Genomic DNA, 21907 nt, shown 5'->3' with positions numbered 1-21907 from the left:
ATGTAATAAGGCAGAATAAAAGATTTCTGCTTCCAGTTAGAAAGGAATAACTCATACAGAATTGCCCTACCACCAAAAATTAGAAAACTAGACAAATATATGACAAATACATATTCAGCGACACTGGAACAGGCAGTTCAAGGAAACAAATGGACTGGGATCCACAGCTGCCCAGGCTGTCTGCCAGGAGGTGACATGCAGAACTCAGTACAGGGCGTGGGGACGCAGAGCAGAGACAGAGGTTCAAGGAGGCTAAGTCCGCTAACATCCACAGGACAGGGTAACGAAGAGAAAGGTATGCAGAGAATGAGCTCCAGTCATCTACAGAGGTCCCCTCAAGTCTTCCACAAGGCCAGGTAAGAACAACTACCAAGAAGCACTGAGTTAATGGGGGATGGGATGCCTGGTAGCTCAGTCGTTTAGGTGTCCAACTCTTGATTTTGGGTCAGGTCATGATCCCAGGGCCGTGGAATTGAGCCCTGTGTCAGGCTCCACACTGAGCATGAAGTCTGCTTAAGATTCTCTCTCCCAGGGAGCCTGCTTAAGATTCTCTCTCCCAGGGCACCTGGGTGGCTCAGTGGGTTAAGTGCCTGACTTCAGCTCAGGTCATGATCTCACAGCTTGTGAGTTTGAGCCCCCCATAGAGCTCTGTGCTAACAGCTCAGAGCCTGGAGCCTGCTTCCAATTTTGTGTCTCCTCTCTCTGTCCCTCCCCAGTGCCTGCTCACTCGCTCTCTCTTTCTCAAAAATAAACATTAAAAAAAAAGATTCTCTTTCTCTCTCCACCCCCCATCCTGCCCCTTTGCCTCTCTCCCCCACTTCTCTCTAAAAAAAATTTTTTTAATTTTTTTTTTTAAATGTTAATAGGAAGAAAAGCCATACCAAACAATCATGAATTATAAGAAAGCCCGAGCAGGGGTGCCTGGGTGGCTCAGTCAGTTAAGCATCCGACTCTTATTTTGGCTCAGGGATTTTAGCTCAGGTCATGATCACACAGTTCATGACTTTGAGCCCCACATCGGGCTCGGCACTGACAACATAGAGCCTGCCTGGGATTCTCTCTTGCCCTCTCTCTCTCTGCCCCTTCCCCTGCTGGCATGCGTGTGCACGCTCTCTCTCTCAACTTAAAAAAAAAAAAAAAAAAAGCCAGAGCAGCCATATCAGTATCAGACAAAGCATATTTTGAAACATGTAATATTACAGAGATAAACAGAACATTTCATAATGATGTAAGGATCAATTAGTCATGAAGACTCAAGACTCCTATAACCACGCCAAATTACAGAGCCAAATTGAGAGAGCGCAAAGGAAAAAGACAAATTTATCATTGTAGTTAGAGATTTCGGTACTCTCAGGAACTGACAGAACAAGTGAAAAAAAATCAATATGGACATAAAAGGCCTATATAACAGTATGAATCACCCTACCTAAATGACACTTACAGGGCACTCTACCCAACATCAGCTGAATAGACATTCCTCTCAAGTGCAGATAGAACTTTCAACAAAACAGACCCTGTGCTGGGCTGTGAGTCTTACTCAACATAAAAGACTGCAACTCACATCTAGGGAATGCAGAGTAAAACTGTAGTGATACACCACCACATTCCCACAAAAACGTAGGCTACAATCAGAAAGACTGGCAATACTAAGTGATGATGAGGATGTAGGGCAACTGAAATTCTCATAGATTGTTGGTTGAAATGTAAAATGGCACCACCTTTATGAAAACAGTATGGCAATTCATCATAAAAGTTTATCATAAAAAACATATTTACTATACAACCCAACAATTCCACTCTTACAGATTTATCCAATAGAAATGGAAACACATGTCAGCCTAAAGGACTGTCTGCAAATGTCACAGTAGCATTAATAACACCCCCAAACTGGAGACAACCCAAATGTCCATCAACAGGGTGAAAGGATAAACAAATTGTGGTTCAACAGAAAATGAGCAAAGTACTAAAACATGTAATATGGAGAAGCCTTAAGAATACTATTTTAACATAAAGAAGCCAGAGAGTAAAGTAGGTCAGTGGTTGCCCAGGGCCAAGATGAGGGCAACTAACTGCAAAGGGACACAGTTCACTTAACCTCATGGGAGGACAGAAATGTTCTACACCTTGATGGTGGTGGAGATACATACATTTGTCAAAACTCAAACTGTATACTTAGGATGGGTGCGTTTTATTGCATGTAAATTATATCTCATCAAAGGTAACTTTGAACACTTTAAAGGAAGAATGAAAGTGTATATCGACAGATAAAGAGATCAAGCTGGCATTACTTACAAACTATATAATTATTGGGGCGCCTGGGTGGCTCAGTCGGTTAAGCATCCGACTTCGGTTCAGGTCATGATCTCGCGGTCCGTGAGTTCGAGCCCCGCATCAGGCTCTGTGCTGACAGCTCAGAGCCTGGCGCCTGTTTCTGATTCTGTGTCTCCCTCTCTCTCTGACCCTCCCCCATTCATGCTGTCTCTCCCTGTCTCAAAAATAAATAAACGTTAAAAAAAAAATTTTTTTTTAAACTATATAATTATTTGCCTGCTTAGAAAACCCAAAGAAACTGAAAAACTAGTAATGTATTTCATTGCACAATGAACTTTAAACATTACACCCAGTTAAAGAAGCCAGTCACATAAGACCTATTGTCTAGGGTGCCTGGGTGGCTCAGTCGGTTAAGACGTTAAGCATCTGACTTTGGCTCAGGTCATGATCTCATGGCTTGTGAGTTCAAGCCCCACATAGGGGCTCTCTGCTGTCAGCACAGAGCCCGCTTCAGATCGTCTGTCCCCCTCTCTCTGCCCCACCTCCTCTCGCACCTATGCACTCTCTGTCTCCCAAAAATAAAAACATTAAAAAAAAAAAATCAGGGGCGCCTGGGTGGCTCAGTTGGGTAAGCGTCCAACTTCAGCTCAGGCCATGATCTCACGGTTCATGAGTTCGAGCCCCGCATCAGGCTCTGTGCTGACAGCTCAGAGCCTGGAGCCTGCTTCGGATTCTGTGTCTCCCTCTCTCTCTCTCTGACCCTCCCCCACTCACACTCTGTGTCTTTCTCTCTCTCTCAAGAATAAATAAACATTAAAAAAAAAAAATCAGGGGCACTTGGGTGGCTCAGTTGGTCAAGCGTCCACTTCTGTTCAGATCATGATCTCATGGTTTGTGAGTTTAAGCCCCACTTTAGGATCTGCTCTGATAGCTGGGAGCCTGGATCCTGCTTCAGGTTCTGTGTCTCCCTCCCCTGCTCACACACTCACTCTCTCAAAAATAAACATGCATTTAAAAAAAGAAATATTAAAAAAATAAAATTAAAAAATTTTTGATTAAAAATAAAATCTTTAAAAAGAAACAAAATTCATATATTGAAAAAAAATAAAAAATAAATAAATAAAAAGAAACAAAAAACAAAAGACATATTGTCTGACTCCATTATATGAAATGCTCACAATGAACATTTATAAGAAATTCAGACAGAAAACAGATTAGCAATTGCCAGGAGCTGGCAGGAGAGTGAGGGTGGGGGGGACCGTTGATGGATATGGGCTTCTCCTGGGGGTGATGAAACATTAGGGAGTTAGTAGTGATGGCTACACAACTCTGTGATGTACTAAAACCAATGAAGTAGGGGCGCCTGGGTGGCTCAGTCCGTTGAGCCTCTGACTTCGGCTCAGGTCATGATCTCACAGCTTCTGAGTTCGAGCCCCACGTTGGGCTCTGTGCTGACAGCTCGGAGCCTGGAGGCTGCTTTGGATTCTGTGTCTCCCTCTCTCTCTGCCCCTAACCCACTCACACTCTGTCTCTGTCTCTCTCAGAAAAATAAACATTAAAAAAAATTTTTTTTAATAAAAATAAAAATAAAAAAAATAAAACCAATGAAGTGTGCGCACACAAGGCTGAACTGGACGGCGTGTGAGCTACACCTCATGAGCACAAGCAGCTTTCATCCCAGAGCAAAACTCAACAAACCACTTAGGGCAAGTGAAGCGTTCTCCGAAGGAAACGTGAGCACCTCAGATAAAGGAAAGGCTTCATCCCAGCATCTGGAACGTCCCCAATTAGTAGAAAACTCAACCAACTCACCTGCTCCCAGAGAAAATCCGCTCATTCACTCACCACACTGCCCCAAAGGGGGCTGCCTGACAGAATTCCTTCAGGATGGGTCTAGCCGGAAACACTCCAACTTACAAAAAGGAGGAGCGGAGGAGCCCTCATCTACATCCGTTTGGTCTTAAATACGACAGAAATAGTAACATGAAAAGACCAAAATACGCACAAAAGCTGACGCCTGAGGAAAGAGGGGAACTGGAGAGAATGGCAGGGAACAGTCAGAACTGGCCTCCCAGAGATTCTGAAAGCCAGCACAGCCATTCCACAAGAACAGAAACCAGAAAAGCAGATTATTCCACATGCATATCTCAGCAACCCTCACCCCCCAAGTCCCGGGAAAACGAAATAAAGAGATACAAATCCACAAAGAGAAAGAGAAAAAGAAACAACAGCCAAGAGATGTCAGCTGTGACTTGGAAACTGGACGGTGGCAGGGAAACCTGTGGTAACCGAAGCAGCCCGGCAGGCAGAGCCGAGGTGCCAGGAACCGGCCAGCGCAGGACGCAGGAAGGGTTGCAAACAGGAGGAGTGCTCTAAGGTCCCCCAGCCCTTGCTCTCGTGGGCAGAAGACCAGAGGTCTACCTCCCTAGAGTGCTGGGCCCCACAGCCACTTAGCCACATTTGGGTTTGCTTTTTTGTCAAATAAAATTTTAAAAAACTTTTTGTTAATGTTTATATTAGAGAGAGAGAGAGAGAGAGAGAGAGAGAACGCGCATGTGTTGCGTGCACAAGCAGGGGAGGGGCAAAGAGAGAGGGACATGCAGAATCCAAAGCAGGCTCCAGGCTCTGAGCTGTCAGCAGAGAGCCCGACACAGGGCTCAAACCCACGAATCATGAGATCATGACCTGAGCAGAAGTTGGACACTTAACAGACTGAGCCACCCAGGCGCCCCTAAGTCAAATAAAATTTAAAATTCAGTTCTTCAGGGGGTGCTTGGGTAGCTTCAGTTGGTTAAGCGTCTGACTCTTGATTTTGGCTCAGGTCATGATCTCACAGTTCAGTTCCTGAGATCAAGCCCTGCATCAGACCCTGAGCTGATGGGACAGAGCCTGCCTGGGATTCTCTCTCCCTCCCTCCTCTGCCCCTCCACCTCACAGCTTGCGTGCTCTCTCTCTCTCAAAATAAACAAACATTTTTTAAATAAACAAAAAATAAAATAAAATTACGTTCTTCAGTCATCCTAGCCATATGTCAGTCAAGTGCTCAGCAATCACATCTGGCTACTGGTGACTTTACCAGATAGCACAGATCTAGAACATTCCATCATCACCCAATTCTCTACTGGACAGAGATGCTCTGAAGAGAGTAGGTCTGAGAGGAAGCCAGGAAGCAGCTGACAACAGCCAGTCAGAGCCTGACTCAACCGGGAGTTGGCATTCTGGGCTAGGAGGCCCACGGTGGGACCCTCCCCCACAGTGCGACAGCACCCAGCAGCCAGCCATGTAGTCCCCAGAGAGAAAACACGACCCAGAAGACAACTGTCAAAAATACCAAACCAAGGACAAGAGCCCTGAGATGGTAAAACCTGTGGACAAAATACATTCAAGAACGTCTTCATGTGCAAAACAAGGATTAAAAAGCAAAACTATGTGGGAAAAGCTAAGGGGCCAGAAGGTCACTCCTGGAAACTCAACATGCAGTCCACAGGCTCACCAGAAGGAGAAAGCGGAAGCAGAGAAATGACCAGCGCCACACCAGAAGTCCCCTGTGCCAAAGGACGCAAGTCTTCAGCCTAAGACTGACCAGCATGAGAGAAAAGACCCAGAGCACGTCACACGCCTCTGAAATATCAAGTTCTAGAAACTTTCAGCAGCAAAAACACACTCCTGAGAAAGAAACTTGGACTTGGTAACAGTGGGTGAGGGAACCGTGCCTTCTGTCTTCACCGAGCCAGGATGAAATGTATTTCTTCTGCCTGAGACAGGGGACCGCTCAGAAAGCTTACCTTGCACAAAACCTTCAAGGTTACCTGAAGAGGAAAGCAGCACGCGCAGCACCAGCCCACTTTTTAAAAGGCACGTATGCGTACACTAAAGCCGACGCTCAAGGCCTCACACGGTAACGTGTAAAGCTTCAACAGCCCTGTGGGACAGGTAGTGCTAATAATCCCCATTCCACAGGTGGGGAAACTCAGGCCACAGCCGCTGAGGGGCTGCACGGAGATGCACACCCAGGCAGCCTGGCCTGGGGCTCCGGCCCCCGGCCCCCACCCCGTGCTGCCTTTCCTACCTTCCTGCTTCCTAAGTTCACCACCAGAAGTGTTACTTTTGCATATAAAAAAAAAAGTGTTATCAGGATGAAACAAGTCAAAAATAAGGGGCACCCGCTCCGGTCAGGATCTCACAGTTCTCGACTTCGAGCCCCAGGTCAGGCCCTGTGCTGACAGTGCACCGCCTGGTTGGACCCTCTGTCTCCCTCTTTCTCCCTCCCTCCCCCACTCATGCCCGCTGTCTCTCCTTCTCTCTCTCTCAAAAATAAACAAACATAAAATGACAATAAACAAACAATGAAAAACAAAAGAAACACAAAAGTCAGTGCCCTTAAACTGAGTTAAGGAAGCCGGAGCCTCCGTGTCTCCATCTACACGGATAACTCATCGCCCTTCGACGGTGATCCCCGTAGAGGGCTGGGCGCTAACAAAATGAGCCTGGAAAACATTAAAATTCACACTACGAGCAAGGGGTGCAGAGACCCCGCGAAGAACAAACAAGACCGGGGCAATGCGTCCTGACGCCCGCGGCGGCGGGCACACACGTGTGACCGAAGGACCCACCGCAGGAGGAGCGGCCTCTGTTCTTACCGAGGTGTGGGTCCAGCAGGTGAGGCTGCTCCTGGTACTTGTCCATGATCACTAAGAAGGAAAACACGAGGGTTAGCTTCGCTGGGGCAGACATGCCCGCCTTCCCTCGCCGCCTTCCGCGGCGCAGCCCCTGGGGCACAGGCCACCTAGGTGGCTCCCCACCACCACCCGCCGGCCCCGCCTCCCCGCGTGCGCGGAGCGCCTTCCTCTGGAGCCCGTTCCCCCACCTCCTCTGAACCTTTCTTGAGTCACAAGTCCTCCCCTTCACCAGACAAGACACCTCCCCGCACCCACTTCTCCCCCCGCCCGACCCCGCAGACCCCAGCGGCCGCTGGCACAGCTGTCAGATCCCGCGGCCACCTGCCACACACCTGCACCTGTGACAACTTCCCAGGAGGGGAAAAAGGGCCTTCGCCGGCCCCCCGACGTGCCCTCACCCTCTCGGCAGTCGTGTGCACAAGGTCTTGTTTTTGAACCCCCGGTTCACGGCCAAAGAAACGGGCTCAGAGCAAGGAGGCAAGGCGCCCGAGCGGCAAGCGGGACGTAAAAACCCTGGGGTGTGTCACCAGAGCATATGCTTCGTCAGGGCAGCCGCCACACTGCCCCTCTCTCAAAGTCAGAGGGCCGTCCTGACAAAGCAAGAGCACAAACCCACGCCGAAACTTCGTGAGCAAGAAGGGCCCGCGAAGGTGGTTTTCCTGGACGACAAAAGCCTGACCGCCCAGCGGCGGGGCCCCAGGGAGCCCTCACGAGCTGCTCCCGAGAGACGGCTGCAAAGGTGCGAGCTGGGCGAGCTGCCACCTTAAGGGGAACTACCGCGCGCGCGACCCACCGCCCACCGTGCCCGGAGCCTGGGCTGCGCCGCCCGCCGCTACCCCGCCGGGTGGGGTCGGAGATCCCGTGGTCTGCGGCGCGCTGGTCCCCGTCTGCTTCTCCTGTCCCTCCCTCCCGGTCCGCACGGCCGTCCCCGAGAGCCGGGGCCGCCCCGGCGAGGTCCACGCCGGTGTCCTCACGCGGGACCCTGCACAACCCCGCCCTCCGATGACAGGCGGGAAAGGCAGGGCCCGCGGCCCCGGCGCCTCCAGGTGAGGCCGCCCTAGCGCACACGCCCGGCTCCCACAGGTGCGCGGCAGGGGGCAACCATCGCACGGGGAAAGCAGCAGCTGCGGCCCGAGAGCGCGTACAGAAGGCCACCGGTCCCGGGCCGCACGCGCACCTCGGAACCGCTCCAGGGCGCCCTCCCGGGCCGCACGGTCGCCGAGCACCGCCGGCAGGCGGGCGAGCAGCGCGCGCGTCTCCGCGCTCTCGCAGAACGACTCGAGGAAGCCGCCGCGGGCCAGCGCCTCGTCCTCCGCCCCGTCCTCCGGCGCGCCCGCGGCCGGCTCCTCGCCCAGAGCCATCCTCGCTGCTCCGGACCGCGCCTGTGGACTGGAAGCTCGGCCCCGCCCGAGCACCGGGACTGGGGATGCCGGCTGATGCAGACGGAGGTACTACTGCTGAGGCGGAGGGGGTGGCTACCGACGCTGGCCCCGCCCCACGACCTCCGACCTCGCGCCTCAGACCCGCTACGGGACGCGCCGGCCGCCAAAATAGTGCGCAAGGAGGCGGGGCCGGGCCTTGTGGGGCGGGGCCCGCGTGAAAGGGAGCCTGGATCCCGCGAAGCCGGGAAGTCCGGGGACCCGAGCCTGATGCGCGGCCTGGGGGCGGGGCCAGAGAGAAGGCAGGGCGGGGTCTGAGGGGATGCGTTCGATTGGGGTGGGGTGGGTGGGAGGTGTGGGGGCAGGCTGAGCTCGGGGCGGGGTGGGGTGGGGTGGGGTCTGAGCCTGTCGGTGTGGTCGGGGCGGGGAACCGGGCCTGAGCTTGCTCGTGAGGTTGGGCGGAGGGGGTGGAAATCTGAGCTCGGGGGGAATGGGGATTGGGCCTGTGGGTGGGATCGAGGTGGGATCGGGGGAAAGCCTCTGAGCCCGTGGGTGGGGTGGGGACGGAGCCTGTGGGTGTGGTCGGGGTGGGGTGAGGTCTGAGCCTGTGGGTGTGGCCAGGGCGGGGGCGGGAGGGGGGGGGTGAGTCCGAACGCGGAGGCGGGGTCTGAGCTCGTTGGTTGGGGAAAATCTCTACCCGTGGCAGTGGGGGTGGGCGCAGTGGCCTGCGCTTGGCGGCGGTGTCGCGGCCCCAGTAGCCGGAGGAGAACCAGGCCCCATCCCCCACGTGGGGCCCGGCTCCCCCCCTCTCCCCCCGTCGCACTGTCACATCCCACAAACCTGAGTTTTGCGACAAAGGCAGTTTCTGTTTTGAAATGTCAATTGTCTGGAAGGATGCCTCCGGGGTGTTCTTTCTAGAAAGTCTTAACAGGCTCACACCTGTCAATGGGACCAGTCTCCTGACCGCGAGGCCCGCTGGACAAACAGTCTCAGAAAAGAGAAATTTGGGCGCCCTTATCACTGGGAAATTGGTAATTTTGCAAGGAGTAATAAAGGCGTGGTCTCGTCTCCAGCCCCGCACTGTGAATGGCCAGTGCCCCGCAGACCCTGCCCTGATGTAGCTTGCCCTGGGCCCTCCCTTCACGGATGACAGCCCCGGCATCTCCAACCAACTGGCCACCCCAGCCACCTGACCACAGTGGACACCCACTGACCAAGGCTCTCCCCCTGCCCTCCCCCCCTTTTTATCCAGCAGAAAACACACTCCAGCTGGAAAATGGAGTGTGGGAGCAGCGCTGGGCAGTGGCTGCGGTCCAAATGCCTGCTCCGCACGATATCCAGGGCCTTTCCTTCCATCTGCCCCGCCTCAGTCGGGAGGGCACTCAGAGCCCCACTCAGCCCCAGAGGTGCTGCTCAAGAGATGAGACCCATCTCCTGGTCTCCAACTCTGCCTAAGGCACAAACAGGAGCCCTGAGTCCACAGGGAGATGTGACCCCAGCTTTCACCTAAGCAAATCCCAGAAGTGTTTCTATAACATCATGAAAATACCCAAATTCCCCCTGGATCATGACATAATGAGGCTGTTGGAAATCTGTCAGGTGCTCCGGGCCCTCTGCAAACTAGCCCAACTGCATGGAGGATGGAGACACAGGTGAACAAACACACACACACTTCCATCCCTGAAGCCCAGCCGGACTTTATTAGTCCCGGAAACCACCTCTGGTGTTGCTACCCAGAGTTACTCACTAAGCAGGGAGGCAGGGGATGCAGGCTGGCTGCTACTTGAGAAGCTTCCTCATGGTGCCCAGGGACGGGCTCCTGTACTGCCGCCCAAAGTGGTTCCAGTGGTTCAGGTAGTTAAAGAGCTGATAGAGCAGGAGCCGCCTGTCAAACCCCGGAGCCTTGGGAATCTTCCGGTGGTAGGCAGTGAAGAAAGATCTGGGAAACCCCCCGAACATCAAAGCAATTGCCAGTTCAAATTCAGAATGTCCATAGAAGGAAGCTGGGTCATAAACAATAGGCCCTGAGTCATCCTCAGCCACGTTTCCTGACCAGAGATCCCCATGAAGAAGGGCAGGGACGATCTCTAGACCACAAAACAGATCCGGGATCTTCACCTAAGAAAATAATTATTGCACACAGAGTCATCATGGGCCTATGAGCCACAGCCTCCTCACCCAATACTTGGAAATAAGGCAGAGATGACCTCATGTTTGTTCAGGGTCCAACCATAGCCCAGCCTACCAAGCCCAGAGATGAGGGGATCGTCTGAGTCCAAGAGAATGCAACATCATTGTACTATTTACTAATTTAGGTTTGGAAATTCCACAGCCCTAATGACTTCCATACAATAGCGAACCTCAGTGGATGTGGTCGTGTAGACTGTGAACCATATAACCTGAATGGAGGGTTTGGCGGGGGGGGGGGGGGGGGGGGGGTAGTTTAGCAAACTTTCTCCACCATTCTTTAATTTCACAGAACACATATGTCTGCACCTGTTCTGTATACTACGAGTGCTATGGGTTATTTCATTAATGAGCTAAATTTCACCCTGGAATGACACACAAATTCTGTTTTTAACATTTTGAGAGTTATATTTTAAACTAGTCACTCTGGGGCATCTGCCGGCCACATCTCCAAGAGGTGAGACATTCGTGCTTTGGAAAAGAAGAAAAGGACAGAGTAAGAGTGGATAAGAAAGCAATAGTAAATGCCACAATTTATGGGCCAGGCACCTATGTTTGAGGTTAAGTATTTGGTGACCTAGCCAGTGAAAGTTGTACTCAGGGGCCAAGTATGCCCTCAGGTACCTTCCCCTTCCCAGTTTCCCCATCAGGCCAATAGTCAGGCACTTATGTGTCCACACTTAACCAGCTCTGCTCCATGGCTCCATTCTACCAGAGGGCTCCACACAAATATGGAGGATAGCCCATAAAAGAACATAAAAGAACAGCCCCTGTCCCAGAGAATAGCCTCTGCACCCACCTGTAGTTGTGACCACAGTTCTCGTGCCTCTCGGTCAGCATAGTCCTTTTCAATGAGGTCCAGCTGTGCTTGGAGACGGTGCCGGGCAAAGAAGGTCGACCAGTCATCCTGCCACTCATTCACCTGGGCGACAAAGGGCCAAGGCTGATGCTGCTGCAGCTGGTGCTCACAGGACAGCTATACATGGAGACTGCCCAAACCCCAGGACAACCACTAACAGAACACGACAAATATTACAGCTAGCCAACAGAGGAGATAGGATGGAGTCATTAAAAATAGTCCAAAAGAAGGCAGATGAACATGAAAAGGGGAAACATAGAACAGGACAAATAGAAAACAAACAGCAAAATGACAGATTCACCCCTAGCCACATCAATAAGTACATTAAATGCAAAGGGTCTAAACACCCTAGTTAAAGGGCAGAGACAGGTTGGAAAAATAAAGTGAGACTTGATTCCAAGCTGTGTACAAGAAATGCACTTTATACATGCTAACACTAGTCGAAAGAAAAGCTGGAATGGCTATGTTAATATCAGACAGAGTAGATTTCAGAGGAGAGAATATAAAAGAGGTCATTTCACAATGGAAAGCAAGTTAACTGATAAAGAGGACGTAATAATCCTAAATTTCTGTACCCCTAATATATGGCAAAGAGGCTCATGAACAGATGTTCCACATCATTAACCATCAGGGGAAATAAAACGTCAGTGAGACACCACTGCACACTCACGAGGAGAGCTTGAATTTTAAACGGAAACCACCAAGAGTGGCAAGGATGTGGAGAAACTAGAACCCTCACCCCCTGCCGGTGGGAATGTAACATGGTACAATCACTTGGGAAAGTATTTCTGCAGTATTTTTCTTAAAAAGTTAAACGTGAACCTACTATATGACCTGGCCATTTCCCTCCTAGGTAATTACCTAGGATAAATGGAAGCATGTGTCTACACAAACTCTTGTACACAAAGGTTCAGCAGCTTTATTTGTGGAAGCGAAACCTGGAAACTACTCAGATGCCCGTCAGCAGGTAAATAGGTAAACAGACTGGTTCATTGTAGGAAGGAACGGACTCTGAACACTTGCAACACCATAGATGAATATCATGAAATGATTAAACTGAGTGAAAGAAGCCAGAAAAGGGCACGTAGTGTATGATTCCATTTATACTAAGTTCTATGAAATACAAATTTACCTACAGTGACAGAAAGCAGATCCATGGCGCCCAGGGTCGGGGAAGGGTAGGAGGACGCTTCAGGTAATGCATATACGCACCCCAACCATGGGAACTGGTTCACAGGTACCTCTGCATGCCAAAACTTATCACTTTGTACACTTTAAGTGTGTGGTTTGAGGCGCCTGGGTGGCTCGGTCGGTTAAGCGTCCAACTTTGGCTCACGGCATCATCTCACGGTTGGTGAGTTCGAGCCCCGCGTCAATCTCTGTGCTGACAGCTCAGGGCCTGGAGCCTGCTTCTGATTTTGTCTCCCTCTCTCTGCCCCTCTCCCCTGCTCACACACTGTCTCTCTCTCTCTCTCTCTCTCTCTCTCTCTCAAAACTAGATAAATATTGGGGCGCCTTGATGGCTCCGTTGGTTAAGCGTCTGGTTAAGGGTCAGTTAAGGGCCCACTCATCCTCCCAAGGAGCAGGACCCTCCTGCAATTTCTGGGCTGGGACAGGTGCTCCATCCAGGACCATCTGTCACAGAAGGAAGAGGTGGACTAAGTGTTCTCCTGACCCCTTGCCCCTCCCTGGCCCCTCCCAGGCCCCTTGCCGCTTGCCCCTTACCCCTCCCAGTCCCCTTGGCCCACCCTGGCCCCTCCCTGGCCCCTCCCTGGCCCCTCCCAGGCCCCTGGCCCCGTGCCCTTCCCAGGCCCCTTGCCCCTCCCCGGCCTCTCCCCAGCCCCGCCCAGCCCCCTTTGCCCCTCCCTGGCCCCGCCCCAGCCCCTCCCAGGCCTCTTCCCCCTCCCTGGCCCCTTGCCCCTCTCCAGCCCCTCCCCGGCCCCTCCCTGGCCCCTTGCCCCTCCCTGGCCCCTTGCCCGCCCCTTGCTCCTCCCAGGCCCCTCCCCAGCCACGCCCCTCCCTGGCCCGTTGCCCGCCCTTTGCCCGCCCCTTACCCCCTCCCTGGCCCCTCCCTGGCCCCTCCCTGGCCCCTCCCTGGCCCCTCCCTGGCCCCTCCCAGGCCCCTGGCCCCTTCCTGGCCAGTAGCAGCTGAGCTAAATAGGTTCACTGATCCTGGAGTCTAAAGGGGGACAAAGGGGCCGCCTGTGTCCCTAAGAGACCAGCCCCATTCTCATTGACTTCACAGACTGGGGCTCTGTGTATGATTTCATTCCTTAGTTCTTTTTTTTTTTAATTTTTATTTTTTTAACATTTATTCACTTTTTGAAAGACAGAGCATGAGCAGGGGAAGGGCAGAGAGAGAGGGAGTCACAGAATCCGAAGCAGCAACAAGCTCTGAGCTGTCAGCACAGAGCCCCACATGGGGCTCGAACTCACTCAGGAGCGGTGAGATCATGACCTGAGCCTAAGTCGGACGCTTAACCGACTTCGCCACCCAGGCGACCCTCCTTGGTTCTTGAAAAGTCACTGGGCAAGGTCAACTGAGTCTTTGGAAAGCCCACAACAGCTCTTAAACTCAGCACCTGAAGCAGGACACCAGACCACATTCAGCCACACCTGCCTGGGACCAGTACAACTGTGTGGGCCACCAGCCCCAGGCAGATGTGTAGGCCCCAGGGGAGCTGGCTTCGCCAGAGATCCAGGGAGTCCCAACAAGCCTGGTAAAGCACTGTGTGTGTGGAGTTCTAGGGACCCCAGATGTGAGGGCTGCCCCCTGTCTGGGATCCCAAAATCTGGCTCAGGCTTCATAATGATCTTACCCACATGACATCCACCTGGGAGGCTCGCCGTCTACCCACACGGGAGAGACAGAGAGGGACAAACGGCTACCTACTGGATGATTCCACTACATGAAATGTCCAGAATGAGCAAAGCCACTGAGACAGAAGGAGGTGAGTGGTTATCAGAGGCCAAGGGCAGGGGGAATGGGGGTGACTGCTAATTAGCATGTGATTTATTTGGGGGGCGATGAAAATATTCTGTAATGAGACAGTGGTGATGGCTGCACAACATTGTGAATATACTAACAACCACTAAATCGTACATTTTAAAATAATGGAGTTTATGTCATGAGAATTACAAAGGCCAGGACTTAATCCCTGACCTCACCTGCTGCCTCACTGCCACCCATTCCAGTCCCCACACTCATCACACAACCCTCTGCAGAAAGCCTTTGCACCTGCTGTTCCCTCTGCTTAGATGCTCTTCCACCCGGCCTACAGCTTCCCACCTCCGCCAAGCTCAGCTCAGGGATCTGCCCTCCTCTCCCAGGCACCCCAGTTCACACCCTGCGTTCAGAAATCAGACAATCTTCATGGCACTCTGTCACCTACAAGGGACAAGGCGACCAGCACTGGGGCACTGGGAACGGTCATCAGCTAAGCAGGGACGTCCTCCCCCAGGCTCTCACCTGAGGGATGAAGCCACAGCATGTCACCGTGTGGAAGCCAAACTTGCTCACATACTGGGGCTCAGCACACTCAGTCCTCCGGCCTGTCAGCAGAAAGAGCTGTTGTCCTCCCCTTCAATGCCAGATCTCAGCAGAGCCCCCTCAGCAGGGGGAGAGGCCTGGGCTGCACTGCTCAAACGGGGACAGTCTGAGGAGCGCCAGGGCCCTCCTGCCTCAGGCGTGCTGGACAACAGGGCTGGGAGTAACCGGGGTCCAACCCCACCCACTCGTCAGTGCCATCAGAGTCCCCATTTAACAATCTCATCTTGACACGCAGCATAAAGGAAGTCGGTACGCATCGCCACAAGCACCACCCCGGGGTAGATACACCTGGGTCAGGGGCCACAACGTACCCACTGTGTTCTCCTCCTCCTTCGACTTATCCCTGAGCTTCTGGTTGTAAAGGTGCAAATCTGCCATCTGGTCTCCGAGTTTTGATGCCTGACTGAGGATACAGGAAATGTAACCAATTAAAACAAGAAATAACCACAACCAGTTAGAAGGCTCCACTCTGAGGAATGTTTTAAGTACCTTAAAATTACTCTCCATTCTTTAAAAAGGGAAAAATGAGCTGTAGGCCATGACCTTTTCTGAAAAACAGGATAGTATAAAATCACAATTGCAGGGGCTGTGTGTGTGTGTGTGTGTGTGTGTGTGTGTGTGTGTGAACAGAAGCTTTAGGAGGCGCTGGGAACAGGAACAAAGGCTTAAAAACTTACATTAAGGAAAGACCAGCTCGGAAGGTTTGTAAAAAAAACAAATGTAAATCACATATAAAAGACAGGTTGAGGGGCACCTGGGTGGCTCAGTCCATTAAACGTCCAACTCTTGATTTTGGCTCAGGTCATGATTTCACAGTTCATGGGATCGAGCCCCACATCAGGCTCTGCACTGACAGTGTGGAGCCTGCTTGGGATTCTTTCTCTGCCCCTCCTTCACTCAAGTGCAAGCTCTCTCTCTCTCAAAATAAATAAATAAACTTTAAAAAAAACAGACTGAGATGCTATTCATGCACCATGATGGGCATGGGCCATTCTTTGCTGATGGAGCTGCAGGTGGTTTTATGTCTTCTTTATGTGAGTTCTTGTTTTCCACCTTTTTTAAACAAAATACACACAACTTTTTTTTAACATTTATTTATTTTTAAGAGACAGAGATAGAGCACAAGAGGGGAGGGGCAGAGAGAGGGGGAGACACAGAATCCGAAGCAGGCTCCAGGCTCCAAGCTGTCAGCACAGAGCCCGACACGGGGCTCAAACTCGGGAATGGTGAGATCATGACCTGAGCCTAAGTTGAACACTTTACCAGCTGAGCCACTCAGGCGCCTTTGCATAACTTTTATTTTTTATATTTATTTATTTTGGGGGAGGAGGGGCAGAGAGAGGGGGAGACACAGAATCTGAAGCAGGTTCCAAGCTCTGAGCTGTCAGCACAGAGCCCAACATAGGGCTCAAACCCACTTACAGTGAGATCATGACCTGAGCCGAAGTTGGACACTTAACCAACTGAGCCACCCAGGCACCCCAAAATACACGTAACTCTAGTAATTAGAAAAAAATTTCAGGACTTCGGATAATTACTAGATCAACCTCACTGGGCCCGGTTTGAGCTAACATGAGTGCATTCTAAAGCATGAGGCCAGGGATGGTTCCAACACGCTAATTTGATGCTGATTCATTGGAGCCAAACCACACAGAAAGCAAGAACTCCTTGTCTCTGTTAAGAACCCGGGGGGGGGGGGGGGGGGGCAGGGGTAGGATTCCTGGCCCTGCCTCTGATGAGCCACACTGGCAGCTCAGCAAGAGCCTGTTCCCCTTCCCTCTGTCGTCCCCCTCCCTCCCTCCCTCTCTCCCTCTCCCTCCCCCTTTTCCTCTCTCCCTCTTTCTCCTCCTCCCTCTCTCTGTCTCACTCTCTCCCTCCCTCTTGTCCTCTCTCCATCTCCCTCTCCCTCTCTCCCTTTCCCTCCCTCTCCTTTTCTCTTTCTCTCCCTTCCCCCCTCTCCCTCCCTTGCCCTCTCTCCTCCCCCTCTCTCCCTCCCCATCCCTCTGTCCTCCCCCTCCCTCTCTCCCTCACTCCCTCTCCCTCCATCTCGTGATCTCACAATCTCAAGCACTCTCTCACACACACACACACACACACACACACACACACACACACATGCACACATGCACACACATGCACACTCACCTGCTCAAGCTCCTCATCTTCAGATGCTCCATCACAAAGGCAGCCCCTCCTCCCGGCAGGTCAATCACCTTGATTGGCCGTGGTACCCGAACCAGGCCTGTGGCCTGGAGGGCCTCCAGGCTGGCCATCTCTCCCTGGAACATCTGCCGGGCCTGCATCCAGAACACTGCCATGAGCTCCGAGGGGCCCCTGCAGCCCTGGACAGAAGCCACCACGTGGGGTCACAAGCACCCAGGACCTACAGTTACTGAAAGCTAGCTGGAGAGCAAGACATCAGCCCCTCAGAGAATGGGGTGCAACATGGCCCCCTTCAGATAGAAATGGGCTCCAAGGGTGAGGCTGTGCCTGGGGCTTGGGGCAGACAGAATGCTGGTGCCCTTGCCCTGGTGCCCTTGCACCTCCCAGAGGTGAGGAAGCACAGGTGCAGGGGAGGTTCTGGAGGTGCTGGGGTTGCTACTGGGGGCCAGGGTGTGCTGTGGCGTCACAGTGGGAGTGTCGGGGGTGCTGTGGAGGTACAGTGGGAGTGTCGGGGGTGCCCGGGGTCATGGTGGGAGTGTCAGGGATGCCTGGGGGTACGATGGGAATGTCGGGGTGCCTGGGGAGTACAGTGGGAGTGTCAGGGGTGCTGTGGGGACACAGTGTGAGTGTTGGGGTGCCTGGGGGCACGCTGGGAGTGTTGGGAGTGTGTGAGAGCATGGTGGGAATGTTGGGGTGCCTGGGGATACGGTGGGAGTATCGGGGTACGGGGGGCATGCTGGGAGTGTCAGGGGTGCCTGGGGGTACAGTGGGAGTGACAGGAGTGCTGTGAGGGTACAGTAGGAATGCTGGGGGTGTCTGGGGGGTACAGTGGGAGTGTTGGAGGTGCTATGGAGGTACAGTGGGAGTGTCGGGGGTGCCTGGGGGTATGGTGGGAGTATCAGGGTGCCTGGGGGCACGGTGGGGGTGTCAGGGGTGTTTGGGACACGGTGGGAGTGTCGGGGGTGCGTGGGGAGTACAGTGGGAGTGTTGGGGTGACTGGGGAGTACAGTAGGAGTGTTGGGGGGGCTGTAGGGGCATGGTGGGAGTGTCGGGGGGCCAGGGGGTATGGTGGGAGTGTTGGGGGTGCCTGGGGGCACAGTGGGGTACTGCAGGATGCTGCCAGGTGCCACAGAGGTTGTAAGGTACCTCAGGGGACTGTGGGGGTGCTGCAGAGGGTCTGGGTGGTGCTGTGAGATGCAGTGGGGTGCTAGGGGTTATCTGTAGGGTGCCTTGGAGTGTGGATCAGTGGAGCGTCTGGAGCCGGGCATGGGTGCCCTTCCAAGTTTCCTGCCCACCTCACTGCCTCCAGCGATCACAGGAGAGGAGGAACCGCAAGGGCAGGGTGGGGTGGCATGCCAAAGGGACTGGGACACACATTTTGGGCAAGAATTCAGGGCAGAGAGGACAGCTGGGCCTGGTTTGGGTCCAGGGCCTCTCCCCAGAGATAAGCACCCAGCGGGGCCTGGGGGGGGGGCAGGAAGGAGGCTCACACCCCACCCAGGAAGAAGACAGGCTGCCCCAGGAGCAGCAGAACAGCCTCCATTGGGACCCAAGGGCTGTCCTACTTCTAAAATATTTCCCACAAATACCCCAATTTTAAATGAGGTGAACACTCACCCCGGGTACGCGACAGAAAGCATGCTTCTGAACACCTCTGCCTATAGAATTATTCCTCATGAGGCCAAAGCATCTAATGCCACGCAGGAAAAGAACCCCATCCTTCAATTCAAAGTCTCTGAGGGGAAAACGAGGCAAGGCATCCTCCAAACTGCCAGCCCAGCCCTGGAATTGTGAAGCAGGGGTTGCTAGCGCCCCGCAGGGGGCATCCAGCAGTCCCCAAACATACAGGGGCAGGGAATACCTGGGCTGCATTCTGCCCGTGTCCTGAGGGCCTCACCTGTCACCTGCTCACCTACTGTGTGCCAGCACCAAGGGTTTCAAGGGCAAATGGAGAAGCTTTCAGTAGGAGGGTTCCAGACCCCACATGAGCCCTGAACCCAAAACTGCTTCCCAGTACATGGGGCTTATTTTGAGAGCGATTGGTTCTGAAACGAAATTCCCTAACAATTCCCTCCCTGTGCTAACAGAGCCGGGCTGCTGGACCAATCCCGACCTCTCACCCATCCCAGGTGGGCCCTGCTGCAGGGAGGCTGGGAGGATTCCTTCCACCCACAGCCCCTACCCCCACCACCACTGCTGCACCTCAAAGGGGCCTGGCCCACAGAGCACTGGGGGCCTCAGTGAAGGTGCCCACTAGGGCCAAGGGAGTGCCATCCTTAGCATCTGGGGGCACTAACTACGGCCAACTTTCTCCATTTGTAAAGTGTCACTATTTTCCATATACAGTCTATTTAACAGCAACACTTTAAGCAGGCACTAACCAGGCCCAACACAAGCACAGGCCCCTGAGCAGACAGCATGAGCCTCTCGCTCGGTCCCTCACCGAGTCTTGGCCTCCTTTCTGCCTCCTCCCACCTGTTGAGCTGGACCCACGGGCTGTGGAAGAGGGAACCCAGCGCTGGGACCCAAGGTAGAGGCAGAAGCATCCCAGGACTCCAAGCTTCACCTCCCCCATTCTTGATGGTAGAGAAATTAAAACCAACACTCCTGCGCCTCCAGGCGCAGGATTATTAATCCTGCAGCTGACAAAACCCTGGGTCCCGCAGAAAACGCTTCAGTCCTCCTTGCCGGCAGGTGCCAGCTCCTGACCCCCGCAGTGACGCCAGGCCGCACCTGCGCCCCTCCACCCCCACCCCTTCCCCTCTCCAGGCTCCAGCTCAGGCCGCGGGGGAGGGGGCTTCTGGGGGGCCGCACCTGCGTCCGGTGGTTGACCTTGACGAAAACGGGGCCCGCATCCGTGTCGTAGGCTCGTCCCTCACTGATGCAGCCGGCCCCGGGGCTCCCGAAGGCCCGCAGGGTCGCGGTGCGCAGCTCGGCTCGCAGCAGCTGCTCCATGGGGCGGGGGGGACTCGGGCCGGGGAGGCACGGGGACGGCGCAGACGCCAGCCGGGGCGGAGCTCGCTCTCCGCGGGGGCGGCGCCGGGTCCTCGCGGCCTGCGGGCTCCGGGCTGTCCAACCCTTGCGCGCGGGTGGCGGGTGCGGTCGGGTCCGCGCGAGCGGTGGGGGAACGGACCCAGCCCGAGGGCAAGGGCAGACAGAGAGCTTCCCGAGGGGGACAGAAGTGGGGGCGGTGCCCCCTCTGCATGTGTCCACACAGTCAGGGTGCCCCGACAATCCGGGGTGCGGCCCACCCTGTAGAGCCTGACACCACCACCCCCCACTCCCTACCCCCCCCCCCCAGCCCCGGCCAGAGGTTCCAGGAGCCCTCGCTGGCCCTCTGCCCAGGCCTCAGCAGGACTTAGAGGACATAGTCTAGGGTAGAGCCCACTGTCTCTGGGACCCAGGTCACAGGTCACAGTCCTGGCTAGGTCTCACACTGTCCAAACAAGGCTAGGGGTCTTGACCACATCCTATCCAGCCCCAGGCACTACCCAGCGACACTCGTTGCTCATGTTGGGCTTGTTCATCAGGGCACCTGGTGGCCATCAGAGATAAGAGACTGCTCTGGGGGTTCTGATAATGTGGCCAACCCCACCCAGAACCCGAGCCCTGTTAAGAGACCTGCTGCCCTGGAGAGGGAACTTCAAAACACACGTGGCCATGTGCACACAGGCACGCACACACCTATGCACACGCATACACAAGGTCATTGCAGAAGAGCAGGGGGTGGGAGAGATTGTGTGGCCATCTTGGGAAAAGCATCTGCCCCTCCACCTCTCTCTCCTCCTAGCTTTTTTCTCTGAGTTGGTGAAGCCCTTCCTATTGCATCTTGAGGCAGGATTCCTGTAGATTTGGGCTCTTGCACATCTGTCTGCAAATGTCTTTATTCTCGACTGATAGTTTGGCAGGGTATGGAATTCCAGGCTGGATATGAGGTCCTGTTCTTTCACAACGGAGAAGCTCCTGCTCTAGCGCTTTCCAGATCATTTGGTGTTGAGAAATTTGAAGCTATTTTGATTGTTGTAAAGCCATTTTGATTCTGTTTGTGTGGAAACTGTTCTCTGGAGGCTTTTAGGGTCTTCTCTGTGTCACCAATATCTGACAATTTCCCAGGGAGGTGGTTGGGGTGAGTTTCCTGCCATCCCCAAGACAGGACACATGAGCTGTTTCAGGATGGACACTCTCCGAGGTTGTCTTCAGCTCTTTATGATTCCCTCCCTGTTTCCTCTGTTCTCTTTTCCAGAATTACAAATATTTGCTCTAAAGTTGGTCCCCAAACTGCCAGGGTTAGGCACCTGTGAGCCTCCAGGCACCCTGGGGGAGATGCTGATTGCACGCCACAGGCATGGTTTGCCCAAGCAGGGTCTGAACGTGGCAGCGGCACACATCTTACTGGCCCCGAAACCCAGGCACTTGGGGTCCCTCCCCAGACCTCCCAGCTCCTGTCTGAGCAACCGAATCCTCAGTGAGAAGACACATGCCAAGGAGAGTACTTTGACTTTGCAAACTGGTCTCACCCTCCTCTCAAAGCCGCATTTGACTTTGGGTTTGGTCAGAAGCTCAGTAGGGAGATGTGACTCGGGTACATGCAAACGGCCCCAGGAGCTGAGTCCCCTTTCTCCCTATAGCCAGTCTCCTGGTTCTCCTGACTCTCCAAGAACCAGAATTATGGCTGCTAAGGTGCGGAAGGCACCCAACTGGAACACAAACACAGACAACTGTGACAGTTCTTGGGGCTCAGACATGTCACGAGTGTGGATCTAGGGGGAGGACAGACTGAGGTAATGATGGGGCCGTGTGCACTGGAGGGACTCCCCTG

At 53.8% G+C, this 21907-nt stretch overlaps 2 protein-coding genes across 3 annotated transcripts in view; both read right to left on the bottom strand.

Annotated features, from left to right (window-relative positions):
- The window catches only part of TBCD (tubulin folding cofactor D), a 159283-nt gene extending 150848 nt beyond the window's left edge, over positions 1-8435 (bottom strand). For both annotated transcript variants that reach the window (XM_047832076.1, XM_047832075.1), the window contains exons 1-2: positions 8128-8435; positions 6912-6962 (exon numbers count right to left, since the gene is read on the bottom strand). In XM_047832076.1, coding sequence (XP_047688032.1) covers positions 6912-6962; positions 8128-8311 — 235 coding nt within the window. In that variant the 5' untranslated portion in view covers positions 8312-8435. The remainder of the gene's footprint in view (positions 1-6911; positions 6963-8127) is intronic.
- A 1566-nt stretch (positions 8436-10001) lies between these two features.
- Positions 10002-20082, bottom strand: FN3K (fructosamine 3 kinase). The gene is made up of 6 exons (XM_047833081.1): positions 19903-20082; positions 17071-17222; positions 15237-15328; positions 14845-14927; positions 11316-11438; positions 10002-10447 (listed from the first exon to the last, which is right to left on the bottom strand). Exons 1-6 carry the CDS (start codon positions 20041-20043, stop codon positions 10109-10111), a joined length of 930 nt encoding a protein of 309 aa, XP_047689037.1. The 5' UTR covers positions 20044-20082; the 3' UTR covers positions 10002-10108.
- Positions 20083-21907: the final 1825 nt, after the last annotated feature.

This window comes from Prionailurus viverrinus, chromosome E1, assembly GCF_022837055.1.
Source record: "Prionailurus viverrinus isolate Anna chromosome E1, UM_Priviv_1.0, whole genome shotgun sequence".
NCBI lineage: Eukaryota > Metazoa > Chordata > Mammalia > Carnivora > Felidae > Prionailurus > Prionailurus viverrinus.
The sequence above is the reverse complement of the archived record's forward strand: the minus strand, read 5'-3'. Positions and strand labels throughout refer to the sequence as shown.